The sequence below is a fragment of the Thamnophis sirtalis genome, unplaced genomic scaffold (assembly GCF_051295495.1).
Source record: "Thamnophis sirtalis isolate CommonGarterSnake01/CBP01778 unplaced genomic scaffold, rThaSir2_p1.2 scaffold_8, whole genome shotgun sequence".
NCBI classification, from domain to species: Eukaryota; Metazoa; Chordata; class Lepidosauria; order Squamata; family Natricidae; genus Thamnophis; species Thamnophis sirtalis.
In genome coordinates this window covers 15,502,940-15,526,403 of record NW_028261388.1, presented here as the reverse complement: position 1 = coordinate 15,526,403, position 23,464 = coordinate 15,502,940, and the positions used below count along the sequence as shown (strand labels likewise).

The 23,464-nt window shown below is 38.9% G+C and overlaps 1 protein-coding gene across 8 annotated transcripts in view; it reads right to left on the bottom strand.

Moving 5' to 3' along the window:
• Positions 1 to 23,464, bottom strand: part of YAP1 (Yes1 associated transcriptional regulator) — an 86,581-nt gene that overhangs the window by 28,063 nt on the left and 35,054 nt on the right. For 4 of the 8 annotated variants that reach the window (XM_087721134.1, XM_087721136.1, XM_087721137.1 and 1 more), the window contains exons 3-4: positions 16,001 to 16,116; positions 8,509 to 8,622 (exon numbers count right to left, since the gene is read on the bottom strand). In XM_087721134.1, the coding sequence (XP_087577260.1) occupies positions 8,509 to 8,622; positions 16,001 to 16,116 (230 nt within the window). The remainder of the gene's footprint in view (positions 1 to 8,508; positions 8,623 to 16,000; positions 16,117 to 23,464) is intronic. The other 4 variants (XM_087721138.1, XM_087721140.1, XM_087721141.1 and 1 more) reach the window with 1 other exon arrangement.

Sequence of the window (23,464 nt, the reverse complement as noted above, 5' to 3'; positions counted from 1 at the left end):
TCCACCATTTTCTGTACAAGTTCACCAAGGAAAAAAAAATCAGAATACAAGCAATTAATTTTGACCTTTTTTTTTGATGGTCCTTAAGATGGAGGGAGCACTCATATAACTGGAATTGTAAAGGGAACAATTTCCTTGGCACAGAAATCTGAAATACATTTATCATAAGCAAAATGTTCATTTTCAAGGAAGCCTCCTTTTGCTGTTGAAAAGCAGCCTGCCTCACACTTGTCAAGGGTTTCTTTCTTTTCTTGTTCTCCTTAGCTAAATAATCCTTCCTTCCTTCTTCCTTCCTCCTGGAACAGATTAAAAGCCCAACCACAAAATAATATGTTTGGTTTTGTTCTTTTCTTGCTCTCCTTAGATAAATAATCAATCAATCTTTCCTTCCTTCCTTCCTTCCTTCCTTCCTTCCTTCCTTCCTTCCTTCCTTCCTTCCTTCCTTCCTCCTAGAACAGTTAAGAAGCCCAACCACAAAATAATCATAAAAGAAACTTCTGGCATTTAGTCCTGACTAAGCATAGACAGTGGACCCAAAAAGAGAAACTATGCAGTTTCAAAAATAAAACAGTAATATGCATTTCTTTTTTTAGATGCTGAAGATCTTATTTTAACTGATGTTGTCATTTAAGAATCTTAGGAAACAATGGAATGCTTAAGCCAATTAGTTATGCCCCTCCCCATAAGGTAATGCTATTGAGTACTACCCTACTTCCTGAAGGATATATTTTTAGTGTCTGACCTTTGTTTCACCTTTGTTTATTTGCAGATAAATTTTAGTGAAGTCTCACAAGTAAAGTGTGTGAAGAAGAAGAGATGAAAGAAAAGAAAACCTGGGGGAAAATAGCAAAAAGAAAAAAGAAAAGAAAAAAAACCCCAGATTTTTTTGACAAATCAACAAACAACTCAAGTATGATATTTAGCAGTTCACTCACTCTTTCTCTGGAGAAGTACCCTTCCCTGATTCTGTCCAAATATAGTCCATTTCCTATAGTAAAACAGGCTGAAGTCAAGACTAAGTCATCATGATAAATATTAGAAGGGCCACCGCCTGCCTATACCAGTATTTCTCAACCTCAACAACTTTACAATCAGTGGTGGGTTCTGGATCCCGTTCCAACTGGTACAGTTGGAACAGGCCCGGTGTCATCCACATGGACGCGCGCAATGTGTGCACATGCATCTTGCCATCTAGTGACGCTTCCGCGACACTCCAGCTGCTCGGCGGAGCGTCGCACAGGCACTGTTTGCGCCATGTGCAGAAGCATCAAAGGCGGACAGGTTGGCCCACCGGAGCACCGCACTGGAGCAGTACCCGGTGCTCCGAGCAGGCTCCGGTACGCCCATACCGGGACGTACTGTCTGCAACCCACCACTGACTTCAACTCTTGAGAATTTGCCAGTCAACATGAGTCTTGATTGAAAGACATGAGTGTACCTCCTCCTATCCCAGCCCCTTTGGAGGACTTGGCAAGCTTGACTCCCATCAATGATATATTCTCCTAAAGATGATTTATATGGCATCTACCCCAATGTTTGGGGTACCAACTGCATGCTTTAAACTCAAAGTGGCGTTCATTCCATTTTATAATATTGCTTAACTGATCAATCTTTTCTCAATTATTTACACTTTTTTGCCTACATTTTCAGAAAATATTTCAAGGCCTCATTTTTAAATTATTATTATTATTATATATTCTTTATTCATTAAACATGAATCTCAGCCAACTCAACATGCAAAAATGCCTTACAAATACCAGTGACTGGTGCTAATGGTTGATACAGTTTGCTGCCAACGTCCTAGGTATCAACCAAGTACCTTCTTAAAATATAAGATATTCCGAGTAGCACAGTTTTTTGCAGTTCCACTGGTGTTATTGCAGGAAGCTGCAATTTGTTGATGTATTTTGTAAAATTCTTGGACATGGTGCCAAGTGCCCCGATGACAATGAATGTCACTGCTACATGCTTCATCCATAGCCGTGTAGTTTCAATGGCCAGGTCGCGATATTTCATTGTTTTTTCTAGTTCTTTTTCTTCAACATCTCCAGGAACAGCGATATCAATAGACTGTACACTTCGGCCCTCTACAACCGTGATATATGGCGTGTTGTGGTCCAAATGACGATCCGTTTGCATTCAAAAGTCCCACAAGATCTTCACCTCCTCATTTTCAATAACTTTTTCCACTTTCTGGATACAGGTAAATACATGACTTTCTGGATACAGGTAAATTATATTTTTTACACAATGACCAGTGGATTAATTTAGCAACTCGGTCATGTCTAGCTTTGTAATCAGTCTGTGCAATTTTGCTGCATTCACATATTAAATGTGAAACAGTTTCGACTTTGTTATTGCAAAGTCGGCAGTTTGGGTTGTCAGTGGATTTTTGTATCTTCGCTTTCATGGCATTAGATTGTAGTGCTTGTTCTTGAGCAGCCAGTATTAAACCTTCCATTTCTTTCTTGGTAGTTCCCATCTTAAGCCATGTCCACGTCAAGTTGTCATCACATTTTCCTTCAATGTTTTTCAAGTGCTGTCCATGCAAAGCTTCTGGTTTTCCATCTATTTAATCTGTCATCCAGCTGTTTTTCCTTATATTCTGCCTTTGTTTCTGTTGTTTTTATGCTCTTCTCTGTTTTCACAGCCTGCAGCAATTTTTCTGTACTTTGGTTCACATAATCATTTAAACTTCATTTTTCTTCTACAGTTTGATGGATTTGCAATAGTCCCCTGCCCCCTATTTTTCTTGGCAGGTACAACCTGTCGATGTCACTTTGTGGATGTAAAGTGTGGTAAAGAGTTCCTGAAGCCGCGGCAAGGCTTTGAAGCCACGCTTCAAGCCGTGGCGAGGTTTTAAAGCCATGGCGAGGATTTCAGAGCTGTGGCGAGGCTTGAAGTTGCGGCAGGTTATCAAAGCTGCGGTGAGGCTTTTGCAGCCGCAGCAAGGCTGTTAAAGCTGCAGCGCTGAGGAGACTAGAATCGAGCAAAAAGCTGGCCCCTGAAGCCTCTGATTAACTCTGCTGCACATGGGAGTCTGTCACCCCTGTACACCCAGGGATTGGGCAGAGCACCCCCAGGCCCAAAGGCAGGAGACCAGGTCACTCTGCTTCCTTATGAGACTGACAAAGCAGACTCTATGGCCAGCAGTCCGAAAATTTAAGAAATTTAGAATATCCAATTAATCGAATTAGAATAATAATAGTAATAATAATAACTAAAAGGAGCTAAAGCTAGTGCTTGGACCAGAGACTGAGAGGAAACTGGGAGCCAATAGGGAAGGAAGGATACTTTAAGAAAATTCCCTCAGTCTCTGGACCAATCAGGCTGTGACTAAACCCAGCTGTAGCCCCTCCCACCGTATCTACAGGAAAAGTTTGCGTGTTTTCCGGTCCAAATTTTCCAGTTCAGCCAGAGTCCAGTTGATGATTCCAACTGAGTAGCATATCACTGGAACTGCCCATGTATTAATGGCTTTAATTATGTTTCCAGTTTTCAGCTTTAATTTTAATATTTTGCGGACGCTCCTGATGTATTCCTTTTACATTGCTGATGATGCTGATGATGCTGCTGATGCTGCTGATGATAATAATAATAATAATAATAATAATAATAATAATAATAATAATAAAACCATTGGTAATTGGCACACTGGGTGCTATTCCAAAAGCACTGGAATTACATTTAAAACAGTTAAAAATTGACAAAATCACCATCAGTCAAATGCAAAAAGCCGCACTGTTGGATCTGCACGCATATTACGAAAATATGTTACAATGTCCTAGGCCCCTGGGTGGGGCCCAACTAGTAACCAATGCCAAATCCAGCAAAACAACTGGCCGCTGTGATACAATTGTATAATAACAACAACAACTACTACTACTACTACTTACTACTACTACTACTACTATTAACACCCTCAACCCGCAAACTACCTCTGAAATTTTGCAAGGAAAACTGCAGGGATTAGTCTAGGCTAAAAACGGGAATGTGTGTGCATGCACCAGAATCCAGAAGTTCTTCCCGGCGCGTGCATGTGTGCTGGCCACCTGATCTTCTGCTTTCTAATGTGCATGCGTGCATGCATACAGGCTGAGGAGCTGGCTCTGTGTGCCACTTCTGGCATGCATGCCATAGGTTCGCCATCACAGGTCTAGGCAGTCACTAAAAGACTAGCCTAAATGACTAATCTGAAAGCACACACACACACAGGTTTTATGTGATATATACCAAAGTCTCAGCAATGACAGTACCTGGATAATTTTACCTACATCTATAGTGTGAGGCCACATGGATGGAAGACAACCAAGAAATACCAGTGATAGGAAGCATAAACATCTTGGAGGAAAGCACTTTTATGTGCTATTGAGCCAATTACATAGACTGAAGAAGACATGTTCGGAAACTCCGTTGCTAAAGTTTTATCTTCTTTGCCTAGGGTCTGTAAATTCAGTTTTATAATATTTATGTTTTAATGTAGATTTTTATATTTTTATATCTGGTGTTTTATTTGACTGTTCACACCGCCCAAAGTTCCTTTTGTGAGATGGGAGGTTATACAAATATGATTAATAAATAAATAAATTAGACTTCTCTGTGTAGTAGAATCAGAAGTAGAATCAAGAACTGACTTGAAAGAGGCATCACCTTTTACTCAAATGAAGGTACACAACAATAATTGGAAATTAAGAGTATGTATTCAACACAAACACATTTTAAAAGCAATCTTATGGTTGTAATAAAAACCTTAATGTATCCACTATCAACCTAGGTTGCCAGGGACAAATAGGAAAAAAGCAATTCAGCGTTAGACAGTCTTGCTTTAGGAAAAAACTTAACCACACTTCTTATTTGCCTTTGAAAATCATATAATACTATTAGCTATGCTAACTGCATACATTTATGGCAAATAGATTAAGCCACATTTTAGTTATAATTATATCTACAAGATTATCCATATCTTTCCTCTTTAGATACTAACATCTCTCTGTCTAAATCTGGGGTGTCAAACTCAAGGCCTGTGGGCTGCATCTGGCCCGCGATGTGGTCGGAACCAGCCTGCGAGGCTGTGGTGGTCTACCCAATACAAAGAGGAAAGATCGGGCCAGCGTGCATTCGGCCCGGTCTACCCAGTGCAAAGAGGAAAGACCAGGCCAATGTAGATTCGGACCGGTCTACCCAATGCGAAGAGGAAACATGCCAACAGTTTGGGGAGCGGCATCAAGATGGCCACACACACCCCAGCCCCCCCCCCAAGGTTAACCACAGCCTTGATGCGGCCCTCAATGAAATTGAGTTTGACACACCTGGTCTAAATGCACCATCTGCAGAATGGGCGCACTCCAAGCGTGACCCGTCAAAAGCGCGGACGACAAAAGCGCGATCGACAAAATCGCGCCTTTGACGTCATCACTGCGCGACGAAAAACATCGAAAAATTCAAATAAAAATTAATAAAAATTAAATTAAAGCAAGCCGATTCACATAAAGGTAAGGGTTAGGGTTAGGGTTAGGGTTAGGGTAAGGGTAAGGGTTCGGTTTAGCTTTAGAGCGTTAGCGTTAGCGTTAGGGTTAGGATAAGGGTTAGCGTTACGTTTTTCGTTACTTTAACGGTTAGGTTTAGGGTTAGGTTTAGGGTTAGGTTAAGAGTTAGGGTTAGGGTTAGGTTTAGGGTTAGGTTTGGGGGGGTTAGGGGAAGGTTTTAGCTTTATTTTTACATTTTTTCGATCTTTTTCGTCGCGCTCTGATGACGTCACAGCGCGCTTTTGTCGAGCGCGATTTTGTCCTACGCGCTTTTGTGGTGGAACCCACTCCAAGTCCCATCAATTAAATGCTGTCATCCTATGGGGAGCAAGATTTGCTCAGCTTGCTAGGCTCCAAGAACAACACTTAAGAGTGGTTTCCTTTATTGCTCTTCACCTATAGACAGAATCTTGCCAGACTAAAGCAACTATTGGTATGACTACTGGTATATTCTGGGAATAACCACAGAGGAGCCATTTTAGCCCTCTTTCTGCTGAACGAACTTTGCAAGCTCTGCTGCTTCTTTGCTCTCTGGAAAACAGCCCCTCCCTGCTGGAAACCCAGATTACATTGCACATCACATTACGACACCCTAGGTTGTTGGGGAGAACATGTTGTGCATGAAGGCCAACGCCAGTTTAAAAATCTGTGACTTCACACTATTGTGTACAGTTAATATCATCCTTGATATATTTAGCATTTTAAACATTGTATTGTCCAATTTGAAGAAAGTTAAGATAATTATTCAAGCTATTATCAAGCAGTAGAAATCTCCATTAAGCTCCTCCAGTTTACTGTCATTTCTATTATTTAGCCAGACCACATGAGCCCTCTGAATCTGCAGAACAATGCTTTCAAATGACATAAGCCAGAGGTATAGAACTAATAAGCAATTTGTGGGCTGTCATTCCTATTCCATACTGCTAAGCAGCCTTTACCAAGGAGTTAGACACATGTTGTGACAACTGAACTGCAGCATAACTCATGCACCTGCAAACCCAGCAATGTGTACAATGCGAGGATTGGAAGGAAGAAATGTTCGTAGTATTTCTATGTACCTGGGTGTTCGGAAATTTGTCAAGATGTTGTGAGTGATAATTTTAAAGAAAATGGAAAAGAAGACAATATGCATATGGAGTAGCTTATAACCCCTAACTTTTCAGGATCTAGAACTGGTAACAAAAATAAATTATGTGCTGTAAGAGTTTTTTTTTAGCTCTCCCCCTGCTCCAATATCTTATAAAATATTTCTGGAATAAGAAAGAAAAACACCTTTCTTCCGCAACTTTCCAGAAGCTGCCCTGCCTCTGCCATTTAGAGCCAGGTGCTTATCTGTTAATAAAGTATAGGACTAGAACTGGTGAAAGATTCATGGTTCTTTCCCTATCAATCAATTCAGACCAGCTGACAGAACTGTTATATATAAAAAAATGGAAATATAAAGTCCTATTATAGCATCGTGACTGAAATAATAATAGTAATAATTAAAAATTATGATGATAGTCATATGTCTGTAAGGTGTGAGAATTAAGAAAGTATTTTTTATATTTTTTTTCTTATTATATAATAAAGAATGGGGAGATCTTAATCGGGAGGGAATATTTCTTTTTCTTCTTTCACTCTCAAAATGTCAGCTATGCTGCAGATCTGCGTAGATGTGTTCTTATTAAAGAAAGAGGCATAGACTAATATTTTATTGCAATTTCTTTACTTTTTCCTGTATTAGTGGCATAGCACCTTTGACTGCTTAAAATTCCAAACAAAGTTCACTGCAATTTTAAGACACAGTTTAGGAAGCCTAATTAATTACTGTAGGATTAACATATGAATACACATATACAGGATTGCACTGGACACAAGAAACGTTGCAAATTACTCATCCTTCACTGGGCGAAACTGAAACTTTTGCATAATTTTGCTACCTTTGCATTAGTGGTTGTTTTAAAGTGAAACAAAATCAAAACCTAGACTTTTTACAGTAATCTTTTACAGCAAGAAAATTCATCTGAAAGGATCAAATGCAAAGTGATAAATACTACATTAATTAATAGTATTTTAGCTCTCCCCAAAATTATTTGGTCCTCAATGGAGTAGTTAAAAAAATAATGCTGTGACATTATTCGTTCTAATGGGGTTTGCTCCACTCGCTTATGAATGAATTTATCATTAAAATAAAATTATACAGAATTGGAAGTTGCAAATTGTAAATAACAAAGTTATTTTATGTGCACTTTTTTAAAAAAAAAGAAAAATCTACTCTGCAATTGTGGGGAAGTTCTAGGTCAGAGTACAAGAGCTTAAATAACAAATAACTGCCATTGCTTTATTTTAATAAAACAATTATACTAACCAGAATTTATACTGCCAGACAATGCCTTATATACAATAGAACAGAAACCTAAAACAATGCCCTATGACACATACATCTAAAGGAAGATTTGAAAGTTAATATTCAGCGTCAGATCAGCTTCTTATTAAGTAAGCAAACAGGCTTAAAAACCATCATGAACTAGACTTTTTAAAGTTGATTTTATTCTACGTGCACCATGTAGCCTCTATTTTTATCAACACCTAAGCTATCATGTTCAATAAAAAAACTGAATTATCTCTGAAACAACTGGCAATATAAATAATCATCTCTATTTTTATACAATAAAAGTAACAAATATAATAGCAGTGGGAAAATTCAAATCTGAAAAAGGGATGGGAGAGGCAACAGAAAATCGAAATACGATGAGCATGAATGAAAAGAGAATAGTTTAAGGGGAGCTTCACCTTGCCCTCAAGGAAGAGAAAGGCTTACATGCTGTTAGTAGGAGTGGGCAAAGGCACAAGACATCAAGATGGGAGGGGGGTTAATTTCTCAATTAATTTAAAATCATTAGCCAAGTCTTTGGCTACAGCTGCTGGTTTTTCATTTAAGTGGGGGGAGAGGGTGGGTGGATGGGTGGAGGGAAGAATTTTAAGTGCCAGGAACTTTTACCAAAACGTGGGTCAAGTCTTGGATCTAGCCAAGATGTAGTCTTGTTCTTATGGTTTATGTAGTAAATTTCTCCATCCTGGGTCATGGCTTGTTCCCATCCTTCAGGGAGCGGGCCTGTAACACAGAAGGAAGCAATTCATAGTAGGCTGTGCTATGCCTGCTGAAAAAAAGTAGCTAAACTTAAAAAAAAAAGAAACAAACCCCAGTTAATTTACATAAAACACAGCACACATGAAACTAATTGTTTCAGCACATCGTGGCTCTCAGTATTTAAGGGAAAGGGAGAATACTATAGCTGTGTTGCAATAAAACATCCCTTTCAAGTATCTAGCGTGTTGCGGGGGGGGGGGATTAAAATGCCGTAAAATTTACCCCATCTTTTGATTATTCTAAATTCTTTGTACTGCAAAAATGAAAAGGAAGGGATAGTTACAAGTCCAGGTTCTACTGCCTGGCTTCATAATATGAGGGGGGGGAAAAAACAACTATTTTTATTTTTGTCTTGGCATCTTTTTCAGAATTAGCCAAAAATTCATATTCCAGGACATTTCAAAACTCTATTTTAGGTACATTTCTGTTCCTATTTATCTATGTTAATTTTCCATATTTTGTACATTATTCCTTATATTGTACAATTGTTTTTATGTGAAACAGTGGGAGTTCTATGTAAAAGCAATGTCGTGCAGGAACTCAATAAAGAGGCTGTATATATATTGATACATATTGTGTATCATCACGGAACCCTTAGCCATACTTATGCTAATTTTGGTCTGGCCAATCATTGGATAGTTTATGAGAAATAATCTTTTTCCCATTTATATAAAAAGCAAAAGTGGCTTATTGGTCTTCAGATTCTTTGAACTATCATTTCAGAAATCTCAGACCATTTTTTGATCTTTAACCATGAACTTACAGGAGGCAACTGGAGGGCAACCGTCCTTGTTCTAAAGAATGGGAAGAGCAATCATGTAGTTTTCACAGGTTTGTTAAGACCACAGATAAATTAGAGGATAAAAGAACTATATAAACCATTAATCAGGGAGAAACTTGTTTATTAGCTGGGAACAGCAATGTCCTGTTTTAATGATCATTGCTAATATTCCATATTGAAATTTCACAATAGACCATGCTTCACTTAGCTTCAATGGAAAACACACATTAATTATGAAAATCTATGGAAATTATGTAGAAAATGAAAGTGATTAGCTATCAGACTTTCAATGTTATTTCAAGAAAAACAGAGAGAATGAACTCTTTTTAAGTTGGGAAGGTCAAACAAGAGAGAATAAAAGGAAGATTATGAAGAGTGTAGAAAAATAGGAAAGTTTATTTGCAATATTGACTTTTTGAAAAATTCAAAACACTGGGAATAAGGTTATGCTGCCAAAATCTTTGTTCATTTCACTTTTGTTTAATAAAATCTTGAAAATATTGTATATTATATTTTTTTAAAAATTGTTTTGATAAGACAGAGTTCTGCTAGCTTTATTACTCTAACTCTTATCAAACCCTGTAGCTTGAGACTAAACAAAATTGCTAAACCGCTATAATTTTATCCAAAACAACTGTGACAAATATTCTTAACTCTTATTTCCCACACCATCCTCAAACTTTTTCAACTGGTAAATACTGGGGCTATAATGCAGCACCTTGCTTCCTAATTGTAGGAAGTCTTGTTTATTATTTTTATCACTAGTCTATAGCATTAACAGTCTGTATCTGTTCCTGCATCTATCTAGGCCAGAATTTCTTTTTAATTTTGCAGACAAGTTCATCTCATACGCTGCTTTAATAAGCCATGATTTGAAGAAATTCAATACATTATCCAAGACAATGTAATGCATTTCACATTAGTAATACTCTTCCCCCTTCACATATGTTTTGTCCTGATTTGACCAAATACAAAGAAGCAAAACAAAATGCCAAACTTGACCTTGTTCTGCATAGAAAATACCATAAAGCAATTCCATAAAAATGAGGTGAAGTTCAAACAGCAATTATTAGTATTATTATTTGCTTTCATGTTTCAGGACAGAATCTGTAAATAATTTAAAATATACGAATAGCATCTAATGCCAGGTTAGACTTGCAAAAAACTGATATATCATTTAATGCTGTCAGCTGCCCAGTTATGTTCTTGAGATGGGTGGCTATATACTGTAAATAAAATAAAACCATTGAAGAATTGTCTATTTTCAACCTCTAATTCTGCTTATGATTAGTATGTTGTCGAACCAAACACTAAATACTATTTTCACAAAACAATTTTGAACTTCATACAATGCCATTAAATCGTATCTCACTGTTACATCTTGGGTCAAGATGAAACAGTGCGTTTCCAAGACTACATTTGCCACCAGAATAATTTGCAGTGTTCTCTCCACATTCTTAGATACCCATAATTATCATTTTTCACCAAGCTTAGGAAGTATGACTAATTACAAATCTCTATTACTCCCTGGCAAGGAATGTCCTTTCAAATCAGTAACATGTCTTATTGCAGAGACAGATTCAAAAATTATTATTGCGAAACTTTTACCACTCTTCAAATCATGGTTTTAAAGAAAAAAAAATACACACACTTATTTTGCTTTAAAAAAATCCCTGGAGATTTCCATAAACATCTTTTTCTGTAACTTTAAACGAACTCTTTCTCTATCATATAATCAACCAATGTTCACACATAAAAGCCTTTCCTTTAATATGCTGATAGAACAAATAACAGTAGAACAACATCTACATTTGTTAATACTATCATCTTTTCTTAACCTTCTAGGAAGGAGAATCAGCAGATGAATAATATAGGCCTATGGAACAAACCTTAAGAATAAAACACCTGCTTTCTTAGTCATAAAAGTATTTGCTCATACAAATGTTTTAATAAAGCCTACATTTTTATTTCAAATGGACAATATATGGACGGAAATGAGGATGATTAGGACCCATTTATTTATCATTCAGATTGAGAGCCTGAATCTGAATGGAGAAGCTACAGATTGATAATCCAGGACTTTTTTTCTCAAGGAAAGAAAATTATTTCAAATCACTCACGATACGAAAACTTGTAGCAGACAGATATTAGATATTACTATATTCTTACTGAGGAAAATTATAAATTCCAGCCAAGTTTTCTGACTGCCTGTTCCAATGTCTGTTAATTCACAATCCTAGCAGGGGCAGAAATAAACCATTTCTTCTCAATCAGTCTGTCTGTCTGGCAATAAAGGTCATAAAATCAGGTAGAACTCACTTAATGACCACATCACTTAGCGATGGAAGATCCAGTTTCAATTGTGGTCATAAGTCTAAGACTACCTGTACTGATTATTAATGTATCCATAGCAGAATCTGTAAAAAGTGTCATTTTATAAATCCAGGACACATGTTCATTCAAAAGAATTTTTCCTTCACAGGTTGCCGAAGTGTGTGTGTGTGTGTGTATACATATACATATACATGTATGTATGTATGTATGTATGTATGTATGTATGTATGTATGTATGTTGTTGTATTTGTGCTGATAAATAAATAAAGGGAGACTAGTATAGATCTATTTCAAGCTATTTAGCTCTCATCAGCTAGCCATACCCTTACTGGGATTTGAACCTGGGCTATATAACATACTAGGCCAGTGATGGGCAACCTTTTTGGCGTGGTGTGTCAAAAATCGGCAAAAAATCGAGCATAACTCGCATTGTGTGTCACTTCAACAAAAACATAATTTTGCTTTCCCTCTCTTCCTTTCTCCTTCCATCCTCTCTTCTTTCCTCACTCACTCCCTTCCTCCTTTTCTCTTCCTTCCTCCTTCCATTCTTTCAGCTTCATTTCTTTTGCCTATCTACCTTCTCTGTCTTTCTGCTCTTTCCATTTCTCTCTTCCTCTTCGCTTCTGTTCCTTCCTCCTTCCCTCCTTTCCTATTTCTTCCTTCTTCCTTCCTTCTGCCTATCTATCTTCACCTTCTCTGTCTTTCTGCTCTTTCCCTGTCTTCCCCTTTCCTCCCTCCCTCCCTTCTTTCCTTTCTAGTTCCATCTTTTCTTCTTTCCTCTCTCCCTCCCTTTTTCTTTTTTCCTTCCTTCCTCTTTCCTCTTGCCTATCAACTTCATCCTCTTTGTCTTTCTGCTCTTTCCCTCTCTTCCCCTTTTCTTCCTACCTCCTTCCCTCTTTTCTCCCTCTCTTCTTCTTTTTCTTCTTTTTTCTTCCATCTTCCTCCTCCTCCCATTCTTTCTCCTTCCATCCATCTTTTCTCCTTCCATCTTCTCCCCCCTCCCTTCTTCTTTTCCTTCCCCCCTCCCTCCTTCCTTCCTCTCCTTCCCTTTCTCGCACACAGAGAGGGGAGGGGAGGCTTTCTAGTCGCTTTCACACCATAATTTCTTTATCTAACTTTTAAAAAACAGTGTGCAAATCAAACTTGAGATTTTCATAACCTGCAAAGCACCAAGTTATTATCTTCTGTTGTTACAAATTCGCAGCTACTCCATTCTTTCCGATAGGGAACTGCATTTCCCAAGATGCCTCAGGTCCTCAAAGCGCTGAACGCGGTTTTGCAATTGACTCCAGCGAGGCCCGGTAGCCGCCGGCTGGGGTGGCTGTCAAGGTGCTGACAGCGGAGCAGACGCGCCGTTTGTTACTGCTTCCAGCAATTGAGACGGATGAGGGAAGCGGCGGTGGCGGACGTCAGCAGCGACTGTAATGACCGCGCGGGCGAGGTGCGGAGGAAGAACGGAAGGTCCCTCCCGCCCGCGACGACGGCTCCAGCCATGGACGAGCAGGCTGGCCCCGGCGTCTTCTTCAACAACAGCAACAACGTGCTGCTCTTGCCACCACCTCCAGGTGGGAAGCAACCACGCCTTGCAGACTCGCTTCCCACCGCAGCACAGGGGCCGCACAGGCGTGGTTGCTTCCCATCCGGAGGTGGCGGCAAGAGCAGTACGTTGTTGTTGTTGGGGCCAGCCTGCTCGTCCATGGCTGGAGCTGTTGTCGCGGGCGGGAGGGACCTTCCGTTCTTCCTCCGCACCTCGCCCGAGCAGTCATTACAGTCGCTGCCGATGTCCGCCACCGCCGCTTCTAATTAATATAATTCTCCCTCTCTTTTTCACTCTCTCTCCAGCACACAAACGCAAATGCATAGGGCAGCCCACCTCACGCACAGGTAACTCCGGGCAGCTTACAACATTATGATGCACGTCTCCCCATAGGAGAGGAGATGGGGAAGCCGGGGGCCCGGAGATCACCCGGGGGATGCCGAGGATGCCTTACCAATCGAAAGCCGGCGTACCTCGTCATAATGGGGGATGGATTTCTTGCCAGGAAACGCGAGGGTTGGACAACGGCGGAGGCTCGGGTTTGTTTTTTTTCCCGGGAATAAAAGTGAACATAAGACTTCTAAATCCCCAGCAAGAAAAGAAATGCAACTGTAGTGGTCTCTCCCCCCCTTCCTCTAAAGAACAAACGTTATCCTGCCACAGAAGCGAAGAAATCTCAGATTTCGCCCTTCTGCAACAGCCTCCCTCGGGATCTCGCTCCTCCGCTACAGATGCATCGCGTCCCAACAGCGGAACTTCACAGCCCCAAACCCAGTTTCTGGGTGACCCGTCGAGAGACTAACTGCTTCTTCTCCCCACCCCGAAGACTGTATTTCCCCGCCGCTCCCTCCCCCCGCCCCGCAAAGCTCTCTACAGCCCTTCCAAGCCTACCCAGCACCAAGTCCTCCTCTCCAGCAAATCCTACACGCGCCTGACGCTCCTCAGTGCACACGTCCCTTGCCGGCTCCGGGAGAGCTTTTTGGAAACGCGCAGCTGCTGCTTCTCTTTCAAACTACACGGCTCCCAAGTCGGGGCATCTCTCCCTCCCCTCGCAGCTCAGGGGCTCCCTTGTAGGGCTCCTGCTGCTGCGGCGGCTCCCCCAGCTAGCGCTCCGTCTGGTCACCATTCATCCCGGATGAATCCTGTGCGTGTCACCCCAAATGGCTACGCGTGTCAGCACTGACACGCGTGTCATAGGTTCGCCATCACTGTACTAGGCAGACATCTTAGCCATTAAGCCACAGGCTCTTATCTGTTATCAGTGAAGCCAGGGTGAAAGGTATCTATTAGATAAAAATCTAATATGTATATATGTATATGTATGTATATGTATGTATGTGTGTGTATATATATATACTCATTTTGCTTAAATACTCTATTTAGTTTTTTATTTTATTTTAATAAAATAGTTTAATAAAATTTGTTTGTAATTTTATTTTATACTTATTTTTTTTATTTCAAATGTTCTGCACATTTACAGTTTATTTTCTTTGTGTATTATATACCCATAAGCAACTTTGAACATTACTTTGAAGGCAGAAAAGTAATTATTAAATTTTGAAAAGATGGTGGGAATGACAAGACAAAGAAGACAAAGACAAGCTTAGAAAAAAAGACTTTGGATGTCAAAATCCAACAGGGGAGAAGTAATCCAGTCTGATTTCCTCCAATCCAAAGCTTAGTCCATTCAGATTTCTCAGGATTGTGTGGTAATTTTACATCCCAAGTAAAAATCGTGCTTTGAAGCACAAGGAAACAGTAACACCTGTGGGGCAGTGCTGGGTTGCTCTTATCGTCGCTACCGGTACGCTGATCGTGGTCTGTCTGTGCACACGCCTGACGTGCGCTGTGCATGTATGCACAGTCCACTGCCCTAACACCCAGCTGCTTGTCGGGGCGCGCTCAGGCTCTGCACCTGTGCGTGTGTGTGCAGTGTGCCTTTTGGTATAAATATAGCTATAGAGCGCAGGCGGGCCAAACAAGCCACCAAACCAGTACGCTCTCAGCTGCTCCAGGCCACTACTGGTACAGTCTTACCGGTCAGGAGTGGCAGCAACCCACCACTGCTGTGGGGAACCAACTTAAGGTAGCTACCTCCCTTCTCAAGTTACCTTCCACAAGCTACAGCATGGTCTTAAGAACATACATGTATATGTTTGACACACCTTTGCTATAAAAAAATGTTCTAGATTGCTTAAATAACCTGGCAACATGGAGTTCAGAAAAAACTGATGTTTGCAAAAGATTTATTTATATATTATAAACCACTGCCAACAAAAGCTACTATGAAATCATAGCAAATAAAATAATAAGAAATAAATGCACCAAAATATAAAAGAAACAAAACTGAGAAAGTTTTCAACATGACAAGGCAAAGCCTAGGAAGAGGAAAATGAAGACTTGCATACACCTATGGCGTTTTGCACAAATCCTCATATAGTTTTAAAAATTAGAATGTTTCAAAAAATTCAAGCTTACTTCCTCCACTGCCATTTCCATTCATCAATTTGTGTTTTATTTATCATAGGAAGTATCTGTTTGATAATACTTATATGGGAGACAATAATCTGTGTAACATCCATTTTCAGTAATGAATCTCAGCAATAATGACAAATGATCAGCATAAACTTTATATTCTAAATGTGAAGCTTCTTGAAATTCTCTATAAATTCTGGTTGGTTTCTCCTTACCGGTTGCTGAATTCATTATATTCTGCTGCACTGGAGGGCTTGTAGGAGCTGTAACATTCATTTGGGAAAGGAGAGTCTTCCTTGGATCCTGCCATGTTGTTGTCTGGTCAATGTGACTAAAGCAAAATAGAACAAAGTGTTAAATGCCGCATAAGTGAAACAATATGAAAATTCATAATGAGAAGTTAGAAAATGAGCAATGAATCTGACAGTCCTGAAAAAAATCTGCTCCAAATCATTGCAGCCGCAGGCAGAATTAACGCAGAGTGTCCAAGAGTTTTTGCTGATCTGTGTCATGAAAAACAAGTTACAGAATTTAGGAATTCAGAAAGACTTCAAAAGAATAAAAGTGCAATATGTTATGTGAGGTCTGAATTTCAAGTCAAACAGAATCCTACTGGAACATATACAAATTCAGAGTAGGCCCATCTAGGGTAGCATTTAGAATATTTGACAGATTGTCAAATGTTGGTTTCAATCTTGAAGGTGGCCAACTGGTATTTATTCCCTGACTTGTTTCTGTTCCTAAAACCATGTTAATTTCAATAAAAGGACTTTTTCATTACACACAATTAAACCAGACAGGAAGTATTGAAATATTTAAACATTTAGACAGGTATCTAAAATAAATGTATCTTATGTGACAGATTTAATAATAAATATATTAAATATATATATTAAGTCCAATATTTCACTTGCAATTAACTTCTTTACGGTATGTAAGGAATTTATGTTTTAATGACAAACCTTTATGCATAATGCCCACAACGTTCAGAATTTATTAGGCATAATAAATATAACAAAAAGTGTAAAGCTATCAATATCACAAAGAATATTAATTAAAACAAGGGGAATGTTATTAATGTCACTTGAAGTTTTTTAAATGTAATGGCACAATAGCACCAAATGCATTATCAAAAGATTAAGATAACAAATGCATAAAGTTGCTTTTTTTTAAAAAAAGAAAAGTGTGGAATATTATACTGCCTGTTACTAGCTGCTTTACTAACTGGAAGAATTTAAGACCTAGAAATAGAGAAGAAATTTCTGAATAGCATTTTTACTATTCAGTCCCTGCAGAACTACCTATTGACTCCAAATATCATCTGTCCAATCCAACAAAAATGGGAAGAATGGGCTTCCCCCAGGACCCTTCCCTTAGGGAATTTATCAGGTCTTGGGGACAAATGTTGTGGTTTTATTCCGTCTGGTAGTGGGTAGTCTCTGATTTTTGTCATATTGATTACAGATAGACGTCAACCTATCAACCTGAGTCCCCTTCGGGGGAAAAGGGCAGCATATAAATATAATAAATGAAAATAAAATGACCATTCAGTTGAAAGTTAAGATGGTGCTAAAAAAAATGTAGTTATGGTCCTTGGAATTCTGGCCATCCCAGCAGTCCCACAGCCATGTGATTGGAAACCAATTTGTAGTTATGACTAGTTGCAGCCCTACAATCATGTGATTCAGTTGTAGGATTCAATTTTTTTTACTACCGGCTCTGTGCGTGTGGCTTGTTGGGCATGGCAGAGGAAGAATACTGCAAAATCCCCATTCCTTCCCCACACCACTAACCTGCTTTCCAGCTCCATTCTCCTGTGCAGGGCAACAAAAGAAGATCAGCTGGGAGGCAGCAGGGGCAGGGCCAGCCTATTTGCCGGTTCTCCAAACTACTCAAAATCTTTGCTACTGGTTCTCCGGAACAGGTCAGAACTGGCTGAATACCACCTCTGATGTGATTGCTAGTTGCAACGTTCCCTACCAGCTTCTACACTGACTTTCCGAGGAAGCTGCAGGGGAGATCACAAGTTCCAGGAGTAAGTCTTTTCTACCTGCATACCTTCCCCTAGCCCCTCTGTGCTCATGCGACATTGGCCACTTCTGTATGCCCGTATCCCTCCCTCCTTTGTAATGCACCCTTTTGTGCCCTCTCTCCCACGCACCTCTTTCGCAACCTCCTTGACTCACTTGCCTGCCAACTGGCATGGAGCTTGCCACTTCTTGCCCATTTCCCAACTGACTTTGGTTATGGGATGCTGGAAGGAAGCTGCCTCACCTAATGATTATGGATTTGGTTAACAGCAACCAAGACTATGGGCATTGTTGTTACTACGTGATGCAGTCAAGCTTTATGATCTCATTGCTTAGTGACAGAAATTCTGATCCTAATTGCTGTGGCAAGTTGAGGATTACCTGTAATGTTATTTGTGGGACTATTTTTCTCCATTTGTTTCTGCCAGCACTATAAGATCAGAAGTTGGCATGTTCTGGACCTCATCCATTAAGCAATGTCATGTGACAGTACCCAAGAAGCACCTGATCACAGCACTCCCCTTTAAAACACTCAGCTCCCAAATTTTTTTTGAAGAACCTCAACCTTGCTTTCCTAAGCAAATAAATAAAGATTTGTAGTGCTGTATATAGATTGTGTAGTATTACCAATTTAGTTTTATTGTATTGTTTTTAACCCAATGTGCCGATTATCGGGTTTATGATGCTCAGCATGTTGCATGAGAAATTGCATCATGAACATGACTCTTAAAGAAAACATCTAGAACACACACCACTAATTCACAGAGATACACACTGAGCTCCATTTTCACTGGCAGAGGGTTGCAGAAGGCTGGCAAAACCGAAAATGGAGCTTGGGAGCCCGTTTTCACTGGCAGAGCACTCGGGCCACCACAGGCACCACCAACATGAGTGATGTCATGCTTGCCATGTCCCCCCTGTCCATGTCCCTCCCGAGGTCAAACACAACCTGATGCGGCCCTCAATGAAACTGAGTTTGACACCCCTATTCTAAGCTACACATATCCATCTATTCATCCAATTTAGGCACTCATCTCATTAAGTTCATGCAAACATTAAAGTGCAGGATACAAAACTTCCAACCATTTGTACTATTAAATAAATGAAAAGCACAAGATGACTTCAGTTAACAGAAGAAAGTATCTGTAGATGACTGCCCATGTTGCCGCACACATCTGTCATTAAATATTACTATTTTTCAGCTAGAAAACCATTCATTATTTATTGTAGAAAAATCTGCCCATGTTTAATGTTGTGCAGTTTTCACTTCAATCTTGCAATCAGCCTAGAACTCACAGCTCATATATCACTGAAAGACACTTTCTGATCTCCTTTAGTTTGGCCTGCAACCTACTTTTCCATAACGTGTTGTATTTGGTCTCCATTCAAAAGGAAGTGATGGAGGTTCCATATAATTCTTCCAATCCCTTTTTAATGAAGATGCATTCAAATCCTAGATAATCCTCTCCTCTCCCTCCTGAAATAAAATAAGTTTATAGGAAAATGTAGCTCAGAAACTACCGACCCACATCATGTTTCAAATATTAATTTTAAAAATTAGAATAACAGATGAAGTGGATTGATTTTATGAAAACAAAAACATAGCAGCCACTTCTCACGGATCCTTTCAACAGAAACCACAGCCCAGTGTTTACAAAGAGCTGACGTCCAGTCCTTTGATATGGCCTGTTGAATCTAAGGCATATCACTGACTTCTAATCAGCATGAATCTCGTATTACAGTTGCCCTGTTTTTGTTTTTTTTTCAGAAGAGAAGAAATAAGCAGTAGAAGGTAAGCAGCTGACTTGGAAGAAAATATATTTAACTTTTACAAATGAAGCAGTGATGGATAGCAGCCCTTATTAATTGTACAGAAAAAACAACCTATCATGACAGTTCTACCACTCTTTAAGTAAATTCTTCTTATCTCTGTACTGTTGAAGAACAGAATACTGTTCTTCAACAGTACAGAGGAAAAAAGGAGGATCTGCCAGAAAAGAATGTATACAGGACTTTCCTCCAAATCTCTTCTACCTACCTGTAGATTATACTTGGAGGCGGGGAGGGCTTAGGAAAGAGCATAACCTCTCTACATATCCAGATTGTATTCTCCTCTACATTTATCTTTTTGCTTGGAACAGAAGACTTGGAGAAAAATTAAGTCACACAATAGCTCCTATGACAAAGCTTACATTACTACATATGTCATAAGAGAAATGCCACCTATTGCATTCCACCAGTGCTGTATTTCTTTTTCCTGTATATCAAAATCCTTTGAACTCTTGATTTAATCTAATGACCCCATGCTCCTAGACAGAAAAGACAAGTGACAGAAGTCTAAAATTGTTTTTGTCAACAGAATCCTGCTTAATTTCAGCTTTTCTTAATTTTCTCATCAGTAAGTCAGTTCAGGGAATAGAGCTGGCAGAGCTGGCATTAAAATGCTCAGCAGGCTCTTTGCCCAGATTTATGGGCCGCTTACCAAGCCTATATTCGTTGTGAAATTGTTATTTATAAAGTCACATGCTTGGACTTGTTCTCAAGTTCACTAAACCTACAAGTTTAATTTACTCTCTTCACAATGCTTTATTGTTGACTACTATAATCTTGTTACAGTTCCTCATATAAAAATGTCTCATCTGGGTTTGTTTTTGTCTATTTCCAGAATTGTCAATACAAAGTATAGACACAACAGACTGCAATTACATTATACAAATTAAAACCCTGTTTGTTAATTTCATACTATAATAAAGTCAGTTTTTCACAAGAAATCTCACCAGCGGTTAATATAACAAGCATAATAATACAGTAAAAAGAATTTCAGGTTGAAGTATCATAAATACTTCTTTATTTAATTCTGAAAGCAGGGATTGAATCACACTTTCTCAGTTTACTATACAGAAGAGTTACTTTTAATACTTTTAGTCTAGCCTGGAAATTATTAATTTACTAGGATTTATAATCCTAGTATAATTTTATCCATCAGGACAAAATAAACATACTTGATAGCGCATTTCTAGCTAGTTAGGTATTAACAGCTTCATTTCCCCACAAAATATAATGATTAACAAATAGAGAAGTTATTATTTCATTAAAATATAAATATGATGAACAAAATTCTGTCAATCGTTCTACAGATTACAAAAATAATCAGAAATCACCAAGGACCCCTCATTTCAACCCCAGGCTACAAAAATGTATGTATGTATGTATGTATGTATGTATGTATGTAGTCCCCATCTTGTTTCAAAGTAACTGTGGGTAGCTTGCAGTCTCTATCCATACAAAGCATAGAATCTGAACTGTTTGAAGTTTTCATTTTTTTTTTCATTTTGGGTTCAAGGAGTAGGGAAAATGAAGAGACCACTGTTACTGCTTTGGCTTTGGGATTTTAACTGCCTTTCGTTAACTAAATTCCAAAATTTCTACATCTGGATACATATAGCTTTATGCCCAATATTTTAGGAATATGGATAGAATTAAGACAAATGGCAGAGAAACAAGTTCTAGACATTTCATTAATAACCAAGTCGTAACAATTTACATTCATCAGCTTACATGGGATGCACTGGAGGGAATATCCATGCAAACAATATGAGAGAGTACGATGCATGAAGCATAAATCAATGAATCTGGCCCAGAATAAAATGTGAAAAGCAAAGAATAGCGAATAGACTGGAGGATCAGAATGCAGAAACATATGCAGAACTTATTTCAAGCCATCAGTATTAAGCAATCACATTTCTTAAGATGTAGTTTTTCCAGCTCTGCTAGAGCAGGATCTTATATAGCAATGGTGTCAAACTTGCGGGCCGCGGGCCAGATGCATCACATGGTGGCCACCCCCACCCCCAGTTTAGCAAAGGGGGGAAAGTTGTGATACATCACGTGACGAAAATGTGATGCCGTGGGTTTGACACCCCTGATGTAAGGTCTCATGAGCAAGTAATAAAATGACGGCTTCTTGAACCAAATTTACATATTTAATTGAGCAATAAGCTCTGAGGTTCCAAACTACAGAAATTCTACCACTATGTACTTAATTATTTTCTGCATTAGTATTAAATGCATATCTTTCTTCTTCAAAACAATGGCCTGTCAATATCTGGATGGCACTCTTTATAAATACTATTTTAATGATTCTAACAATTCAAAGGCACATTCCACAACTTGGTGCCTGATAAGTATGTCTTCTATACATTCTTTGATCCAAATTCAGGACTGTCAACAGTAAAGCTCACAGGAATAGTTGAAATTATAACCCAATGCATCGGAAGGTCAGCAGGGTGTGAAAGTCTGATTCAACTGAATATATCTTACAATCCTACTTTCAGGGGTGGTATTCACTTACCTTCCCTACCAGTTCACAAGTGTGAGTGCATGCGCTCAGCCTTCCAAGCATGTGCTTTGGCTTAAAAAAGTGCCTACGTGTGATGTCATAGAGCTGGGGTGAGTGGGTGGGGCCACCTGAGATTTCCGCTACCGGTTCAAGCAAACCTGTCCGAACCGCCAGAATATCACCTCTGCCTACTTTATGTATTTTAATCTTGCAGTTATGCATGGTGAAAAACAACATCCTTCATAAGTTCCCTGAATGTTTGAAAGTAAATAAAGTAAAATACTAAAGGGAGGAGGGAAATCAGTTTCCAACATTCCTCAAGGCATCAAAGATGCAAAACACAGGTATGTTTGCCACACTAGGCATAATATGAATAATTAAATATTAATTGGGTTATGAACTCTGGGAAATCATTTTAGTCCTAGCAAATTCTTGGCATAAGATTTATTTCAGATCTGAAAGTTGTTTCACATTATTTATTAGTAACCATAATTTATTAGTGATGAACCATCCAAGTGCAAACTGATCTAACTGGTTTGCTTTTAGTATTGAAATATTTCTCCTTCTCTTTAAGTATATAATTGTGGGTTTTAGTAAAGACATTAGCTCAAGTCCAATTCTTTGCTAGACTCACTACTTAAAATTAAACAAATCGGCATCAAACTGAATAGAATGTTATAGAATTAATCAGCATGACTTTTAGCTTCATATTGCTGCAAATTATTAGAACAAATAAAAATAGCATTTCTAAGATCAATCAGACCAGATCAATTGAAACTTTGGTGGAAAAGAGGCAGCAGTGAGTGAGTGAATGAGTGATACACATCTCTGAGTATATCCAACAATGTAGGTCACATAAACAATAATTAAGGACCAAGACAAAGAAAGGGGAAATGGCTATACTACAGACAGCATTCTATCCACTTCCTCAAAGTTCAAAGATTCCAAAATTTCCAGATAACCAGGCAAGACTATAGAATCCATCTAACCAAGTCTGTGAATTCAGGTGAATTGAAGTGCTGTGTAAATTGGTCACATCAGCCAGATGGGTTGTCTCTGAAGACACCTTCCTAAAAGTGAATTAGTAATCTTAGACGGAACTACTGGGTGACAGTACAGGAATCCACCATGCAAAGTTACAATGGCGCTGAATGAGAAGACTTACAACTGTTCCTCGTAAGGCTCATAATATTTTTTGAAATGATGGGCACTTTCGATCTGACAGATGTATGAAAATACAAAGATGGTGGCTCAAAAGAATATGGTTGAAAAATTTTCAAGAATTTATTCATGGAGATCAAACAAAATAA